The sequence below is a fragment of the Danio rerio genome, chromosome 11 (assembly GCF_052040795.2).
Source record: "Danio rerio strain M-AB ecotype USA chromosome 11, GRCz13ab, whole genome shotgun sequence".
NCBI lineage: Eukaryota > Metazoa > Chordata > Actinopteri > Cypriniformes > Danionidae > Danio > Danio rerio.
In genome coordinates, this window is record NC_141031.1 from 33212784 (window position 1) to 33232500 (window position 19717).

Genomic DNA, 19717 nt, shown 5'->3' on the forward strand with positions numbered 1-19717 from the left:
GATAAGGTATCTGTTGAATGGGCTGGCGTTTTCTGGGCTCTGATGGTGAATGATGGTCCCGGAGGAGCCGTCATTCGTGAAGTGATAGCGGTGATAACGTTGAGAATCACACAAGGAGATTTACTGTACCTCTGGCTCTGGGTCGTCATCGTCCAGGTCTGTGTAGGACGAGTGGTCTGGGTTGTTCGCTTTGTCCAGCAGCTCAATCGCCAAAATACGACTCAGTGGTTGGGAGACTAAAGGATGCTGGGTAGAGATGGTTGAAAAGGGAATGTAAATATACTATAAAAGACTTGCTGTTTGACTTTTGTAAGTTCAGAGTCATTTAAATAATAGAAAATTAGGTAAAAATAGATTTAGTGATGACTTATAAAATATATAATACATTTGGCTAATGAATGATTAAAAAAATGGATTTAGAAATTATTTATAAAAAAGAATATTCAATAATAAAATAAATGTAGAAATGAATTCAAAACCAATATATAAAATATTACACGAAAAACACATTCAACACCACGTACAAGTAAACAGAATTAATAAATGCGCATTTGACACAGATGATAATAAAATAAAAACATGTTAAATATAAGACAACATAAAATTAATTTCTTAAAAAGAATGAACAATAAGTGACTGCATTTTTCTTGCAAATACATTATGCACTTCATATAAAAACTATAATAAAATTAATATTAGAATGCAATATTTATCAAATGAAATCAAATAAATTAGTATATGTATATACATGTATGTGTATATTTATAACAAACAATATAACAAAAATACTATAAAAAGCATATTTCAAAATAGAATTAACGTAGACATGAATTCAAACAAATAGAAAACATAACATTAAAATACATTTAAAAGCACATAAAATTAAAAAGAATTTATAAACATGCATTTGACATAGAAGCTAATAAATAATCAAAAAAAATATAGCTCAACATAAAATTAATTTCTAAAAATAATGAAAAATAAGTGCAACTACATAAATATAAGTATGCACTTGATATCAAACAATAATAAAGAAAAATATAAAAAATAATATTACAATATCATATTAAATAAAATGATTAGTTACAACAGAAATATAAACAATATGAAAAAAACTATATAAAATTTCTTAATAATAACAAAATAATAATATTAATATAATAATATAATATATTTACACATACACGGCACGCACGCACGCACACGCACACGCACACGCACACGCACACACACACACACACACACACACACACACACACACACACACACACACACACAGAGCTTAAGTTTGTAACACACCATTTACCCACATCACATAAATAGTTAACTATATGCGACAAACAAAACAAAGTTTTTAATATTAATTTTATTTACTATGACACTTATACATGGTTTATTTTCAATGGGTTAAAGAAAAAAAAAGACGAAATAAAAAAGAAATCCAAAATGCAGTCTTTTATGCTATTCAGGAGCCGTGTGCACCCACTGACAGGTCAAACCTGTTCTATCTTTTTTTCAAGTTTAAAGCAAACTTGAACACCAAAGCATTTTAAATATGTATAAAATATGTAATATATTGACATAATAAAATTGATAAAATACACAGCTAATGAGAAATAAATGACAGAGAAGGGAATAAAAATAGACAATATCTCTAAATGTAAATTAATTAAAAGAATTAACATTTAAGTGTACATTTAATAAGGCAAATGCATTGATTAACCATTACTAATGATGTACATATATTTTGCAGCCAGTTTAGACCAGTCATTTCGTCCTCTCCCAGTATATGGTAAAGTTTTTCTGAGTCGTTTAGATTAAAGAATGAAATATTTAATGTTTCTCTTACTCTTGTGACTGTGTGTGCACTGTCAGTTGCAAAGCAAAGTGAAAGTAGGCTTAAATAAAAAGGTATTGCAAAAACTCATAACGACAGCTTTATAAGGCAAAAGCAAAATCCAAGTCCTGGACATTTTAGGAGCTTTAGAAACCTCGGACAGGTTTTTATTTTTGTTTTTCAGTCCCAAGACGTGTCTCTGCGGGTCTAAAGCGCACGAGATACTGCCTGTGTTGACAGATCTAGCACACACAAAACGAAACGAAAATGTCCACTTCTTAATTAAACAAACAAAAAAAGTGAATAAGAATGAGAATAATCGTAAATGAAACGACAACAAAAAACTGTCATTATACTGTCATGTATAACGACGAGTCTTCCCTGAGGCCATCTTCCAGCCTCAACCACGGCGAATGAAGCTCTGCACAAGACTTTTGGCCAGCGGAGAAATTAAAATGGTCGTGCCCAACTGAGTCTGGTTCTCTCAAGGTTTTTTTTCTTCACTCCCATCAGGTGAAGTTTTTTTTTCCCTCTCCGCTGTCGCCACTGCCTCGCATGGTTCAGGATTGGTAGAGCTACGCATCTATGAATTTGCTCTTCAGTGTTTGAGCTCTCAGTAATGATTAAATCACACTGAACTGAACTAAACTGAACTGAACTGAACTTAAACACTAAAACCTGAACCACACTGTTCCAGTTACTATGACCATTTATGTGAAGCTGCTTTGACACAATCTACATTGTAAAAGCGCTATACAAATAAAGCTGAATTGAATTGAATTGAATCATGTCAATATACTTGGGCGGCCATTAACATACCTGGGTGGCCCACCCAAGTAAAGTCTATGTGTAAAAAGCAATGATATATATACAATTACTGAAATAAAAACATTAAATACAAATTTTAGAAAATCTTTTTTATAATATAGAAAATAATTAGTATATATACAATAAATAGTTTATATAAAATATATAACTATAAAAAACCAAATGTATGTTTATGTAATATATACAAATATTATTAAAAAATAAATGTAACAGGTAAAGAATGAAAAAATATAAAATATTCGTCTAAAATCTAAAACATTACAGAAGATTACAACTGGAAACATGAAAAAACAACAACAAACAAACAAACAAACTTGTCCTACCTGTAGTAACTTATCCGCTGGAGGCCGTTTCTTTGGATTTTTTGTCAACGCCAGCTTCACAAAGTTGTGGAAATTATTGGTCCTTCAGAAGACAGAAAGAAGTCTCCATAAATCTCTCACGTAACGAGCATTTGGACTGCGAGAGCGTGCAGTTTGTTAGCTCTAAATGTAATTAAGCTAATTTGATTTAACAGAGCTGCAAGGTAATGGAGAAGAAACCATTCGGCAGAAAACCTGACCAGACTCATAATCAGCCAAGATAAGAGAATGTCAAGTCCAACCTTATCAAAATTCATAAAAGCCAGTGTTTAGGGCAAATGAGAGTGCTTGGCCCAAATTTCATAGCTGATTAATGAAATTAAAGAACAGGGCGCATAAAGTACAGACTCAAACTCACTCAAACCCCTCTTGGTATCAAGGATTTTACACAGTCAGGTAACATAAGAATTGCCTGAAAACATAATTATCACTTACCATTTAACTTTGTCTTTTAATTTGGGGGGTTGAAAGTTGCTTTTCGTCATCAAAAACAGCGCCCTGAAGAGACAAGAATAGATTGGGTTGTCACAAGCTATAAATGTTTGGTTTAGTAAAGAAATGTGGTAATTTAAAGCACTTTAACAGTAATATAGCTTCACTGTAGGGCTGCACGATATATCGTTTCAGCAACGATATCACAATGTGTGCATCTGCAATAGTCACATATAAGCATAGATCTGCAATGCAGAGTTGACATTCAGTGTAATTTGTATATTTGCATTTATTTACACTGTTTATTTCACTTTTATATTTGCTTTATTGCATTTATTTATGCAAGTCATTTGTTTATTACATTTTAAGCATGATTCACCCTACAGAATCATCCAAATCAATCCAAATTAATACATTTGGTAACACTTCAGGAACCAATTCTCACTATTACCTAGTTGCTAGGTTATTGAGATATTGGCTGCTTATTAGTACTTATAAAGCACATATTCTGTATGATCTTATTCTACATCTCTAATCCTACCCAATACAATAAAATCTGCAGTTCAATGATAGAATTGAATCAAAATAAATAAAAATATATGCAAAAATATGTAATAAAATACAAATATATTATGCATTTGGCTCGCATAATAAATACAAATATATTACATTAATATGATCAATTCTAAAACAACTACAAATCTAACCAAAACCAACAAATTAAATTCAAGAAATTGCCAAAAATAACAAATTCTTATAATGAAGTAGGTTCATTAATAAATAAACAATAGATATAATTTTAAGTTAATTGGCGTTTCAGCTTCTTTAGCTATGTCATGGCAAAAACAGATCAACCACATTTTATAAATACCACTTTTCTATAGTTATAAAAATATTCTGACAATATAAAGTCATCAACAGCAATAAATAATACACAAGGTAAAATACAAAAAATAATAATGATAAATTATAAGACAAAAATCTAAAACAGTTTTTTAAGGTTTACTTTTGATAAAATTCTAAGAATTCTAAAATTTTAGAAGGATTCACATTTAAAAATATTTCATTTAAAGTCTCTCCAGAGAGAAAATGTTGTCTGATAACATTAAAAATAGGGCATTCCACAAGTATATGCTCAACAGTTTGGTTTCTGCTGCAATATTGACTTTTTGATAAATAAAAAATAAAAATAAATTATAACATTAATATATATAATAATTTTTGTTTTCATTATTTAAGTAAATGTTCTGTTGAAGTGTTACTGAAGTTAACAAACATTTGCAAACATGCTTTTCTATACAGATTTACTTTTGTACTTTTTTTTACATGTACAGTTGAAGTCAGAATTATTAGCCCTCCTGAATTGTTAGTCCACCTGTATATTTGCCCCCAATTTCTGTATAACAGAAAAAAGATTTCTTCCACACATTTCAAAACATAATGTAGTTTTAATAATTCATTTCTAATAACGGATTTATTTTATCTTTGTCATAATGATAGTACACAATATTTGACTAGATATTTTTCAAGACACTTCTATACAGCTTAAAGTGACATTTAAAGGCTTAACTAGGTTTATTAGGTTAAGTTAGGTTATTTAAGCAAATCTCTGGATAATGATGGTTTGTTCTGGAAAAAAAAATGCTTAAGGGGGGTAATAGTTTTGACCTTAAAATGGTTTAAAAAAATTAAGAACAGCTTTTATTCTAGCTGAAATAAAACAAATAAGACTTTCTCCAGAAGAAAAAATATAATTGAAACATACTTGCTGTTAAACATCATTTGGAAAATATTTGCAAAAGAAAAAAAAAAACAAATAAATAAAATAAAATAAAAATCACAGGAGGGCGAACAATTTTTACTTCAAATGTACTTCAGCTTGTTAAACTGGGACACTATTGCTAAGCCTCACCTCATTGGGTGCAGGTCAAACATGGGTGGTTGCAGTTCAGCTAGTTCAATGGCAGTGATGCCGACAGCCCAGATATCACACAGATGATTGTAGCCTCCTTTCCTCTCCACAGCAGCAACTTCTGGAGCCATCCTGATCACACAGATTACAGCAAAAATCATTTCTCAGAGTACATTCACCAGCATACTGTATAAACGCTACACTGATGGACAGGTGAGCAGAGGAAAGAAAAACTTATCAAATGCAACAGATTAATTGTGAGGTTTGTTAAAACACCACAGAGCAAAATCATTCTGGCAAGAGAATAAAATACATTACATTTATAATAATAATAATAATAATAATAATTAAATTTTATTTTTTTGAGAATTTATTAGCACTTTTTTGTTACTTTTTTGATGGTTGATTAAATAATTATTCCTATGTTCTTAATATTTATCAGAATAATTTCTTATTTTGTTTTATTCAAATGAAAACGTTAAACTACTGGCATACAAGCTATTTAATAAAAATTACTGATACAATTAAAGTATTGCCAAGAACAAAATAATTAATAAAATAATAAAATACAACAATAATAATAACAATAATAATAATAATATCAACAAAAATAATGATGATGATGATTTTTGTTGTTGTTGTTGTTGTTGTTGTTGTTGTTGTTGTTGTTGTTGTTGTTTTTGTTTTGGCAAGGATTTAATGATATTGGACTTTTGTCATGCTATAACCGATCTTTTTTTTTAATTAACAAAAACGTAAAAAAGTTCAACAATGTATGCATTTAGGATGCTGTCTAGGATACTATAAAAATTGTCATTATTATTTTTAATCATAATGTTGTTAATTATTATAAATACAATGTTATGCTTATACATTATAATGCTTTTTACATTTTTGTTCCATTAAAACACTGGCTTCCTCTGGGTGCTCCGGGTTCACCCACAAGTCCGAAGACGTGGTATAGGTGAATTGGGTAAGCTAAATTGTCCATAGTGCATGTGTGTGTATGGGTGATTCTTAGTGATGGCTTGCAAACTGGAAGGGCATCTGCTGTGTAAAACATATGCTGGATAAGTTGGCAATTCATTGCGCTGTGGCGACCCAAGATTATTAAAGGAACCAAGCCGAAAAGAAAATGAATTAATGAAGAAAACACTGGCATATCAATTATAGCATGATAAAAGTTTAATATTATTAAATGTTGAAACGATAATAATAACGATTATAGAAACGATAATAATAATAATAATAATAATAATAATAATAATAAACTAAAGACTTTTTTCTAATAATTATATTGCATACATGTGTAATAGGGGTTCACAGACTAGTCGACTGGTCGAGTTCAATGCTCTGCTGTAATGCTTTTTGTCTGATGTCGACTAGTCGTGCTGCACAGATCATGTGGTTTGACCAGAAATACTAATGAATGTTGAGTAATGTTGTACTAAATGTACTTGAATTATTAATGAAATTTAAGTGTTGACAGGGCATTTGATTTGCACTAAATTTAGTCATTGGTATTGCACTGTTTTTGCAACCTGTTATGAGCTTTCAAACAGCATGAGTATATATTTCCTGCAAATAAATCACAAATTGTGGCATGTTGCAAAACATTTGTATCTTATGTTTTATTGATGACATCACCAGCGAGTAGTCGACGTCGACTCCACTTTGACAACATAAAAGCCAATTTCCAAAAATAAAAAGTCGTTCAACCCCTGATGTGTAATTATATAATCTATGCAATGTAACAAACTTGAGTACAAAAAACTTCCACTCACCAGTATGGCGTCCCAATGAAGGATTTTCGTTTAGCTAGTGTGGCTGTGATCTGTGCAGACACGCCAAAATCAGCTGCAGAGGAAAAGACACAAAACGTTATCTTTACTACAATCCAACAAACACCTCCTGTATGTGTACAGCTCACACCACAGTGTCTAATTCTGTCTTATGAATTATGAAACCTGAGAGCTGCGTAATGCCACAGCAGATCAAATGTGACAACATGAGGTGTTCCTCTCAGTCACAACACAACACCATTAACCACATCTTCCAGAAAAACACACTGGCATCTGGCTAGATGAGTAAATGCACACTTGTAGTTTGGTTTTCTTGGTTTGTTTATTGCCGATTAAAAAAAAAATGAATACATAACTTTCAGAAATGTCAATTTTAGGACCAAACCTACGGATAAAAAAACAGCTTTTGGAACTTACCGAACATCCAAACATGTTGTGTTCAGGCAGGAAAATGACCAGCTTAAACCAGCTAAAACCAGCTTTACCAGCTTAGTTTGAGCTGGACATAGCTGGTTTTGGCTGGGGTCCCAGCCTGGCTAGGCTGGTCATCTCCCAGCCTGACTAGCAAAGACCAGGCTGGAAATGGCTTGAAACGAGCCTGGAATGGCCAAAACCCCTCTAAAACCAGGCTGGTCAACAAGCTAAAACTGGCCAACCTGCCTAGGCCTATATTTAAGTAGTTTTTTTTTTTTTTAGCAGGATTGTAATATAAAACAGCATGGTTCCAACAAGAATTCTGGACAATTCAAAAACACGTTTAAACATTAACCTGAATACAAATAATAAAAAAAAGGTTTTCTTACCTAGTTTGACATAACCATTGTCCGTCAATAAAATATTGGCACCCTGATACAAACAGGAAAAAAAAAAAAAACACGCAAATTACAAGACACTGTAATATGAGACTAAAACAACTATTACAAGACATTATTGAAGGCATTACTGTGAGATGAAATGTGAAAATGAAGCTGACAGACTTCAGCATCCCATCTTTTTTTAATATGAAATCGCTCTTTCAACACAAGCTTTCATCTATGATCAGAGATGTGAAAGCACCATCTGAGTCATACTAATTACAGCTCCCTCTGGCCAGGTAACACATTTTCTTTGGCTTTACTAGCGATTGCACATTTGGCTTTACCAAATCACCCTTAAAATGCACCGAGGGCTTTCTATTAAGGGTGTTTTCATTAACAGCGGCACACAGATGAAATATGCAAATTTTAAATATATTGAGTATACACGTTTTGTTTATTCATTCATTCATTCATTCGTTCGTTCGTTTTCTTTTCAGCTAAGTCCCTTTATTAATCTGGGATCACTACAGTGGAATGAACCGTCAACTTATCCAGCACGTTTCACGCAGCGGATGCCCTTCCTGTAGCAACCCAACACTGGGAAACACCAACACACTCTTGCACACACCCACTTAGTTTGTTCAATTCACCTGTACCGCATGTCTTTGGTCTGTGGGGGAAACTCGTTTTGTTTATTTCACAGATAAAACTTCAGAGTGATATTACTGTTTTTTATTGTAAATGTGGTTAAAACTTTTAAAATTTAAATCTTATTGACAAAAAAAATCTACTTTGAACACATTAAAAAAAAGCTTTATGCTTATTTATGGAAAAAGCTCAAATTAAATTATAATGTTTAAAGAGTCCCTATTAAGGGTTTTTGAGAATGACCTTCCATGCAGTGTGTAACACAGCTCTAAGTAAATGAAAATATCCAGCTGAGGTTTAAATCTGAAAGTACACCTTGTTTAAAAATATACATTTTTTAATTGATATATAAATATCAATTGACATCAACACGATCATATATGAACTACCGGATCCAGTAAAATGCGAACACGCCTTTCTCTTCAGGCACCAGCAAAGTGCGAGGGATTATGGGATTGATCATGACGTGATGATTACTATCACTGAGAGATGGCCAGAATTGCGGCTGTGGCCTGACTAGCCTTCCAGTTCCTGCTGCTGAAAAACATCCACACAGAATGTTGCTGCTGCAACATTCACCACCAACATATCAGCATGTTGGAGACCCCGAAAAACAAAATATGACCCTTTTAAATGCAAAATAGGGGCTCTTTAAATGGCCATGAAACCCCCTCGTTTCAGCAGTGTGTTTTCACACCTCTACTTTGGAAAAAGTCAGAAAAGTGGGCGTGTCCAGCTCTGTTTAGGGGGGAGTGTCGGAGGAAGAAAAGAGGCTTGGTATGAGAGTAGTCAAAACACACACCCACAGCAGACAATGTGACTGTGTTTACATGGACATCTGTAGTCGAATTATTTGCCAAATTATTAAATGGTGGACTTTAACTGCAGTTTGGCTCTTTCATTCAGGGAATTCATTAATGTCCCTCCCGACAAAAGTGAGTCTGCGCTCTCACAGAGAGAAAATGAAAACGAAACTTAACTGCAGCAAACTATAAAAGCAACACTTCACGCTTGTTTTGCCAACACCACGTGGCGTCTTTGCCGTCTACACTCTGACAGTAATGAATATTAATGAAGTTGCACAATAGAACGCGCTGATTGGTTTGAACCAAGCCTTACTCATGCATTAATGCATCACACTGTAAGACGTAATAAGACTCACTCTGGCACAGACGCCCAGTCTGCACGCTGGAATACAACGCTATTATGTCATGACCGTGACGCAGCTTCAAAAATTCGTTTCAAACCGGAAGTACGAATTTGCTTGAAATAACGCAAAAACAACCAATTTACACTTTTTTGTGAAATAAAGGTGTCCTAATAGTGTTTTTAGCCGTGTGGGACACATATACGACTGTCAACAGCTTAAAAAATGTGTTTTGCCTCACAGCAAGAAGGTCACTGGTTCGAGCCTTGACTGGGTCAGTTGGCATTACTGTGTGGAGTTTGCATGTTCTCCCTGCGTTCGTGTGGGTTTCCTCCAGGTGCTCCGGTTTCCCCAACAGTCCAAAGACATGCGGTACAGGTGAATTTCGTAGGCTAAATTGTCTGTAGTGTACGAGTGCGAATGAGTGTGTATGGATGTTTCTTAGAGATGGGTTGCATCAAGAAGGGCATCCGCTGCATAAAACGTGCTGGAAAAGTTGGCGGTTCATTCCACTGTGGCGACCCCAGATAAAAAAAAATGGACAAAGCCGAAAAGAAAATGAATGAATGAACATTCTTAAAGCTCATGTAATATCCATGCAATTACTGAGAAAATAAAAACGCAAAACACCGCCTTTTTTGCAAGGTAAAACCATACTATCACTCTACCTGATTAGAGTTAGTGTTTTGATTGGCTCATAAACAAACCAGAATGTGGGTTAATGCGCTTATCAATCAACTTGAATACAATAAAATTAATCCAACACACAAAATAAAGAATCAATCAATCATAAATAAAAGTACCTTTATGTCTCTGTGCATCTTTCCTTTGTTGTGCAGGTAATATAAACCCTAAAAGACACAAGAAAAACACAGTAAAAAGTCATTTAAATCCACATTAATCTTGAAAACGCATGCCTTTTTAAGAAAACAAAGATCTATGTAGTATCTGTCAACATGTCGACCATTAAAAATTCAAAGGCAGCTTTCATGGTCACAGCGGATTGCTTTGGCTGTCAAAACAAAGTCCAAGAAAATGGCTTACCTGAAGGGTTTCTCTTGTTACATATGCTATCTGTGATTCTGTTAGTGGCCCGGTCACTGTGGAGACATATACAATAGAAACTATTCAATTCAATTCATCTTTATTTCTATAGCGCTTTAACAATGTAGATTGTGTCAAAGCAGCTTAACATAGAAGTTCTAGTAATTAGCGCTAATATATTTTCAAAACATCCAATTTATAATATGATAGTAGCTAGCACAGCTTGTTATTTTAGCACAGAAAATTCAAGAAAATCTCATCTGTCTGCAAAAAAAAAAATGTAGGATGTTTGACGGTCGAAACCTTTGACACTTCAGCAGAGCAGTTAATCTTCTTTAAATCAACAGAGACTTTTATTGCTGATTAAAATGTCACAAAACAGGAAGTGTGCTAATGGGAAGGAGTGAATAATAGATGGGTTGAAGGAAGAGAAAGAAAAGGAAAGGAGAAGGGCCTTTACATTCATAAAATGTCTCTGAAACACATTTACATCTGTAATATAATGTAAGACGATGTGATTATAACATAGTATGATGTAATATAATATGATATGAAGGTCAATTATGGAGAACAAGTATAAAGGTTGCTTCAGTGCAAATTATTACACTGATGGAAGTTTATGATTATGAAAAAAATGTCTAAGCAGTAGCATGAATGAAATTAAGTTTTGATTTTTATGTTGACTAAAAGATTTTTATATGAACTAGATCAAATGAATTTTTAAGTCTTTTATGCTTACCAAGAACTAATCATTATTTCTTCAAAAAAATGTAGTAAAAACGATAATATTATTTAATAATATAATTATAAATGTTGCATTTAGTTATAATTTTTATTGATATAAATATTAAATAATAAAATATTTTCAACAAATGTTCCTTTTAAATGTCTTAGCAGTAGCATGAATGACATTAAGTAGAACTAGTTTTTTTTATAACTAAAAAAATTTATATGAAGTGGTTTAAATTATTTTTTTTAAGTTTATGCTTACCAAGAACTAATTATATAATTATATTATATATCTTTCAAAAATGTAGTAAAAACTATAATATTATGTAACAATAAAATTAAATGTTGCATTAAGATGTAATATTTTATTGATTTAATTTATACAGTGCATCCACTTCATTTTTTCCATATTTTAGTATGTAAAGCCTTATTCCAGAATGGATTAAATATTTTTTTTCCTCAGCATTCTACACACAATACCCCATAATGACAATGTGAAAAAAAGTTTTTTTGAAATTGTTGCAAATTTAATAAAAATAAAAAACCTGAAAAATGTACATAAAATGTACATCAGTATTCACAGCTTTTGCTCAATACTTTGTTGATGCACCTTTGGCAGCAATTACAGCCTCAAGTCTTTTTGAGTATGATGCCACAAGCTTGATAGACCAGTCTTTGGGAATTTTTGCCCATTCCTCTTTGCAGTACCTCACAAGCTCTATCAGGTTGGATGGAAAGCGACAGTGTACAGCCATTTTCAGGTGTCTCCAGAGACGTTGAATAGGAATTAGGTCTGGGCTCTGGCTGGGCCACTCAAGACATTTACAGAGTTGTTGTGAAGCCACTCCATTTATATGTTGGCGATGTGCTTTGGGTCACTGTCCTGCTGGAAGATGAATTGTCACCCCAGTCTGTGTATGTGTATGAAAGTAGTTCACCAGCTATCTACAGTCCCTAGATTGATGGTGATTGGTTCTATATTATTAAAGTTCAATTTAACCTTGTCAGTGTCCTTACTTCAGATTTCAATGTCAAATGATCCTTAAAAATATATAACATTTTGCTCATATGATGCTCAATAACTATTTGTATTTAGAATTATTAAAGCTGGAAAAGCCTAACAAAATGAAAGAAAAAAAAAGATAAATTATGATTTTTGATGAAACAAAATTTGAAAGAACAGCATAAAATTTAAATGGAACTCTTCAGTAAATTTATACACATGCCTTTAATTTAATGCATTATTGTAGAATTAAAAACCACTTACTTTCAAACTTTATTTAAATAATAAAAATTACATACACATTATGTATGTAAATACACATTAGAAACATATAAACCAAAATAAATCTGAAAAGTGTATTTAGGCCCATTTTTCTTGCCCGTAGTTACACTCCATTGACCTCCAAATAGGTGTTGAGGCTTTGGTTTTGCAGTACATCCACCATTTCTCCTCACATTCCCTTTCCTTGCTCATTTACTAGTTCGGAGAGTTATTTAAAGACATGTTTGACCAAGCAGAGCTCTACTGATGTCTTATACAGTACGTGTCCTTCTCTATCAGTTGTGTGTAGGAGGACTGGAGCCGGTCGGCCTCGTCTCTAATCAAGCCCGCGACCCTGCAGCCGAGGCAGCAGGGGGTTTAAACCGTGGGATGCGGGGCTGGACGCTAACCTAACACGTTAGCGCTATAACACCATGTACCCCCCTACGCAGAGTCTCTGAGAGGAACACAGAACAGCCGACAGCTGCCGCGAAAATGAGCTCTAATGATCTGACAGGGCCACTCCAGTGAGTTCAGCTAAATTTATCTCCTGGGAACATGCAGAGGGACACTTTCCAACATTTAAGAAAAGATTTTTATACTTATGCCATCTGTCATGAATCGTATTGTTAATTGGAGGAGATGAAAGCCTATTTATGTAAAAAACTAAAATAAATGGCGTCGGAAATAGGAGCTTACAAATGACTGGGTTCAATGCATCCATGTTGTTTATGCTGGGTCTTCAAGGAATGGTTCACAAAAGGGATTAAACTGGGGTGATTGTTTACTTGCATTTTTGTTGCTTTAGATTTGACTGTAGGCTACCTGTGAAAAATCGAACTGCTAAACGGAGGAGGTCAAAGTCTGTTTATGTAAAAACTAGCAATGGAAACAGAAAGAACTCTCAAATCAATGCATCCATTATATCAATTTATACAGCAGTTCTGTCTGGTTCTTGAATCTGATTGGATGATAGCCATGCGATATTCTGCAAGTAACAGCACTCGTCCAGCATCTTAACCCTTTACCCTTGTGTATTACTCCGCCCACATACAGCAACATTAAGAGGACAATTTACAGTTTGACAAATATTGCAGCTGTTGGAAATCATAATGTACTTTTGAGGCTTTTTAGTTGTTATGATTGCAACTATACACTTTGTAGTACCTGAATGGGAGACCACATGGTGACACTAAGTTTCTTTTGGAAGTGGTGCTCGTGAGACCAGCAGGCAGCATTCAACCTGTGGTCTGTGTGAGTCCTAATGCCCCAGTATAGTGATGTTATCCGATGTTATCAAAAAATCCCACGGCAATTCTCATAAAGGGTATTGGTGTAACCTCAGTGTTCTGTTCAAATTTCCTTCATTAACCCTTAACAATCATGGCCTTCCAATCCTCCCCATCCAACAAAATGGTTCTATAAATATCTCACCTCTCCACCAATAGCTGGTGTGTGGTGTGTGGACAACAGCGCTGTTGTCCTGTGGCTGCCGTTGCATCATCCAAGTGGATGCTGCACACTGGTGTTGGTGTGGAAAGATACCCCCCAATCCCCACCTCATGATTGTTTGTGAAGCGCTTTGGGTGTATGGCCATACTAGATAAATTGGTTATATAGATACACATTAAATAATTTTAGTAATTATAAAAATCAATGAATTCAAAAAGTCAAAGGGTGGCGCCAGCAAAACCCCCAACCACTGCTAACGACAGAAAACTCTAAAAGTAATGTTTCTCTCAATTCATCATTTAAATTACATTCCCAGCAATTAATACTGAAATAAGTTGTAGGTTACAATGCCTGAGTTACAAGTTGGCTAAACATCTGATTTCCGGCACTCATCTAAATAGATTGAGGATGAATCCTTAATATAAACACCCACACTCGTTGCCGCTTTAAACTATTTCCTACAACCAGTTGTTTGTCGCTAAATTGCATACTGAGCAAGTATTTCCATCTCTACTGTTCAAAACACGTATCGAAATTCGTTAAACATCGCAACTGAATTTTATAGTCACATATCTGTATCGATTTTGCAGTGAATCATTACATCTCTACTGATATGCGTGTCGAGTTATGAAATTCCTAGCACGTTAAGAGCCTCAAAAGCAGCCAAGAACAGCTTTACCTGTTGCCTTGGTAACATTATTTAAGATATCAGAAATTCTTTCACAGCTTTACTTCTGCCTTCCTTGAGTTTATATTGAGTGAAGTTGAAGCAAATCGGGTCAAAATAAGCTGATGATTTCAATGAATGTTCAAAGAGACACTTGCTGGTGTCAGTTCCAGTTCCTGATGTTGAATTAAAATCAGTCTATAAATGTCAATGAATGTAAAACCTACTTCTTGCTATAACTTTTCGGGATGCAATTTAGCATCCTCAGTATTTTGACTTCATGTTGACCAATTTTGGAGGCGATCAGGTGAATTTCCTCAGTCTTCGAAATGAATCATGTCGTGTTTTACAGAGGAAATAAAATCATAAGGGTTTGTAACAAGATGAGGATGAATAAATGATGACGGAACATTCATGTCTGGGTGACATATTTCTTTAAATAATGAATGGAAAGGAGATATTGCATTGCACTGAAATACTGACCACCGAGTGAGTTTGAGTTAGCGCTGCAGTTGATTGTTTACCTTTGTGCGGTGTAACTTACCGTGATATATGTCTTGCAGCGAACCTCCTCCACAGTATTCCATGGATATCCATAATTTATCCCTCCTGAAAAGCCAGAGAAAGAAAAACACCAACAAATTATATTTCAATCGATGTGTCTTGAAATAGTCCCCCATGGCAGCCCCATAGGGAGAGTGAAAGGATGCACACTTTTCTGGGTCATGACACAGCAAGCGGGAGACAGAGTCATAACTCACAAGCAACCTGCTTTCATCAAAAACACCCTTCTCCATTTCTGCACTCTACCTGCACTAATGTCTAGACTAATATTTAGGAGACACGCTGCCTACGAGACATGAAACACTACTTTTATTACCTACTTAAACTGATCGCCCAACTATCTGTCTGTGCATATGGATATATATCAATCTTTTAACAGTGAAATCTCGCTGTATCCAAATGTTTTTCAAATATAAAATGTTTACAGAATAAAAAAAAGTCTGTAAACGTAAAAATTAAGTAGTAGTAAATTCTGAAGTATTCATATATGTTGTTGACTCCTACAATTTTCCCTAAGAAAAAAAGACTAATGACTTGCATTTAATGACTTAGCACTAGGACAAATGTTTTATTTAAATAATACTTAATTTTTAATTAATATTTAAATAACATTTTTTCGATGTCGATTTTACTGAACATAAACTGAAATCTGCATCATCTCAGGGAACAAAAACGTCTTTAATGATTTAAAATCACCCGTATTTTGAATAATTCTGAATACAAATTCCATTAAATACATAAAGTCATTAATTAAGTAATTACTAGGGATGTCCAGAACCGATCACCTTATCAGAAATTGTGCCAGATTACATGGTTTTAGACTCGATCGGAATCGGAAGTAACCTCCTGATGTGGACTCGAATATATATGTATATTATTGTGGAAAAATGAATATATTTTTTATTATTTTTGTCTTTTTTTTTTCTTTTCATTAAACAATTGTATTTGTATTGCTTAGGGTGATATATATTACCCAAACGTATGTGTGATATGTTTTGCATACTAATGAAGCATTTTTGCAGAAGTAGATTAAGCTGATAGAAATGCAAAGGCCTGATAGTCTAAAATTAACTTGAGCTCTGCAGTGAAACTTCCTGTGGGCACAGAAATTGCAGTTGAGAAGTCTTGTGTTTTTGACGTTGTGCAGAGAATTAGTAGAAAAAGAGGAGGTATGTATGTATGCGGCCAATAGAGGACTGGAGTATGATTGACAAGTGACGACTTCCACTAAACCACCTGTTATACCAGCTACGTATAAAAGCGTGAATCAGAAAAGTTAAAGTTAAAGTTGTTGCGCACCTCCTGAATGTAACTCTTGCATTGCATTTAGGATACCAGAATTCTGTGAATCAAATTCTTCATTTATATCCAATAAATTACTTAAATGTTTGACATTGAAAAAAACTCTCTCCTGACCTTTTTTATTGAACATGCATGGAACTGATTAAATATTCAAACAATATACATTCTCAATATTTCTAACACATCTATAGTTATGCATCTATAGTTCCTAAAGGCACACTACTAGCTTTGCAAAGACTGTGGCACTTTTATTTATTTATTTATTTTTTTTTGTTTACGTGTCTGCTGGGTATTTTAAGTTGAGGTGCTATTTGTTTTTATATTAGCTTTTTTTAAATTTACTGTTGCACTGAGGTCCAAAAGTAAAGAATTTATGTTATTTATTACTTAATTGTTCAAGCTACCTAACAGATGTGCTCTGTTTGTTAACAGAGTTGTTGAAGGTTAAAATAAGTTAAACTAAATAAAAAATAAGGAACATCCTGGATCTGTTTCTTTGTTTTTATTCATTCTTTTTGTATGTCTTATAGAAGTATCGGATTGGATTTCAGTACCAGTAGATACTCAAAATCAAATGACTTGGACTTGAGGGCAAAAAAAACTGATTGGGACATCCATAATAACTATGTAATTATTGACGTGTTTATCATGTTCTGACAATAAAAAAACTAGCTTGAATTAAACAATTAACTGTCTGGCTTCCACATACAATCAAAAAACCCAGCTTAACTAGCATTTATTGGGATATTTACTGATATTGACCAATATTTTTTTGGGCCATATCACCCGGCCCTGGTATCTATAGCCACATTTCCATTCAAAGATGCAAATTAGATGTATGTTTAAAACCAGAATATTGCATAAAACATTTGTGAATACAGCACTGTTTAAATGTAAAGATTAAAAAACAAAAACTTCCTGACAAACTGGCACCAAATATCAAAAAGAAAAATGGAAATTGCTGCATTAGGAAAAGCCATTTGGACTCTTATTTAATAAATTACTTGCACCTCAGAAGATGAAATTAAATGAGGGTACGGTTCGCTCTTTGAGATTACAGACGCTCCAGATATTTCAGGGAGATAATAATGCTTAACCATTTTGATGACAAACTTCACCTAAGGGAACGTTTTAAATAATTTTAAACAGGTTTAGAAGGAACAAGAAACTTTAGAACGTCCATTAAAGCTGCACCCCAGCACCCGTTTTTGTTATCGAATGATGTGTTAAAGCAAAACAACATGATATTTTTGATGAGCGTGCTGGAATTTGGTAAATGTCTTTCCACTATTGTTTATGCACCTTTTTTCTTACTAGACAAAAAGTTTACTCAGTTAACTCAGTTGTGGAATTATATTTTTCTTGCACATTTTTTAAATGTATGCGTTTGAATTCAGCATGAAATCATAAAAAGTTAAAGTTTGATTTATGATTAATATTCTATCCAATTACTTTTGGTCCCTTAACAAGTGGGAGGCACATATACAAACTGTTGTAATTCCAAACGGAAACGGAAAGGTTTTAAAACAGCAAAAACTTTCTGTTATACCATTTCTACGGTATATGTACATTCTTTTAATATTATTATTATTTTTTTACGGCAATTTTATTTAGTTTTTATAGCAACAGTATCTCCAGCATATAATGACCCTCCACATCAAAAGCTACTGGTAAGTTCACGATTTAAAAAACGTTTAAAAAACCAATAGCTTTTGCACCAACATCCAAGCATGCTCTGGACCTGAACATTCTCACTTTATATAAAAAGAATGTTTACTGTTCCAAAATATTTTAAATGTTTCTTAAAATAAAATATATTGTGTTCAATGAGAAAAAGTAGTACAGTAGTACGATGAAACATGATTTTTTTTTTTTATCCAAGTTTATCATATTGTCAGAATCTTACACCGGCCTAAAACATTCCAAAATAAGGGTGTCACGATCCTCCAAATCCTCGATTCGATTATATTTTCAATTCTAAAGGCACGATTCGATTCGATTTTTGATTATGAATAATTAACTAATTAATTATTTGTAGCCTACCGTTTAAACTACCTGACCTGCATGGTCATTGTTTTACCCATAAACAAATCATACAGTAAATGAATAAAGGCAAGATACACACATATTTACCACCTGTCAATCACTTTTTTCTGCGGGACTCGTGAATAGGCAGTGATCTGTGTCGTTATAATGGTGTCAGTAAAAAAGACGCACAACCAACAGGAACCAAACAACAGTATCTGCGGTGTTCGCTAAAATGATTAAGTACAAGTGAGTGAAAGATTGAAGCAGTTCTCTGACAGCCTGGACCTGATTTGTGTGCGTCTGTGTCTGTGTGGTCACGTGATGTGCATTTTCAGAGGTAGAGAGGAAGGAGGGCTGCTCAGAAATGCTACACGCCACTGTGGATGTCAAATCGTTGTCGTTCTAAAATGCCATTTAAAAACAAAGACAGTGTAAACAGGGCCTGAGTGTGTACTTTTCGTGAGCGGATTTGCAACGGGGGCGGGCGGAGGATCGCGATGCCGGTGTTGTCTATCGGACAAACCGTACATAATACGTACATAGCAGAGCTTGCAAAACTGTGTTGTTGTTTTTTTTTCGACAACACGAACGTTGTCAACATAACTAAATCCAAAATGCTTACACACCGTCGACTTCATTGAAAGAGGAGAGGGTTTAAGTTCTGTCGACAGGTCTCCTGCTTCTGCAGTTTTACAAGCACTTCAACAAGCCGTTTTTTCCCCGCTTGGCAAGCCAAGCTGACGTGACATGGGGGCGTGGCAGCATCGACGATTCTATTTTTTGATTCTATAATCGAAATTGAGCATAAACTTCGATCGATTTCGATTAAAAATCGAAATCGTGACACCCCTATTCCAAAATGTGTATAAAAATAGGTGATTGGATACATAGTTTATGTTAAA

At 33.9% G+C, this 19717-nt stretch overlaps 1 protein-coding gene and 1 long non-coding RNA gene across 17 annotated transcripts in view; both read right to left on the reverse strand.

Moving 5' to 3' along the window:
- LOC147834847 (uncharacterized) overlaps nt 1-19717 on the reverse strand; it is a 337793-nt gene that overhangs the window by 260975 nt on the left and 57101 nt on the right. The window lies entirely within an intron of this gene.
- Nucleotides 1-19717, reverse strand: part of map4k3a (mitogen-activated protein kinase kinase kinase kinase 3a) — a 143498-nt gene that overhangs the window by 68570 nt on the left and 55211 nt on the right. For all 16 annotated transcript variants that reach the window (XR_015502728.1, XR_015502725.1, XR_015502729.1 and 13 more), the window contains exons 4-12: nt 15466-15530; nt 10810-10865; nt 10569-10616; nt 7977-8019; nt 7156-7228; nt 5372-5503; nt 3463-3525; nt 2989-3070; nt 130-246 (exon numbers count right to left, since the gene is read on the reverse strand). Coding sequence is in view for 9 of the 16 variants with exons in the window: in XM_087273890.1 (XP_087130016.1) it covers nt 130-246; nt 2989-3070; nt 3463-3525; nt 5372-5503; nt 7156-7228; nt 7977-8019; nt 10569-10616; nt 10810-10865; nt 15466-15530 (679 nt within the window). In the remaining 7 variants the exon portion in view is untranslated. The remainder of the gene's footprint in view (nt 1-129; nt 247-2988; nt 3071-3462; nt 3526-5371; nt 5504-7155; nt 7229-7976; nt 8020-10568; nt 10617-10809; nt 10866-15465; nt 15531-19717) is intronic.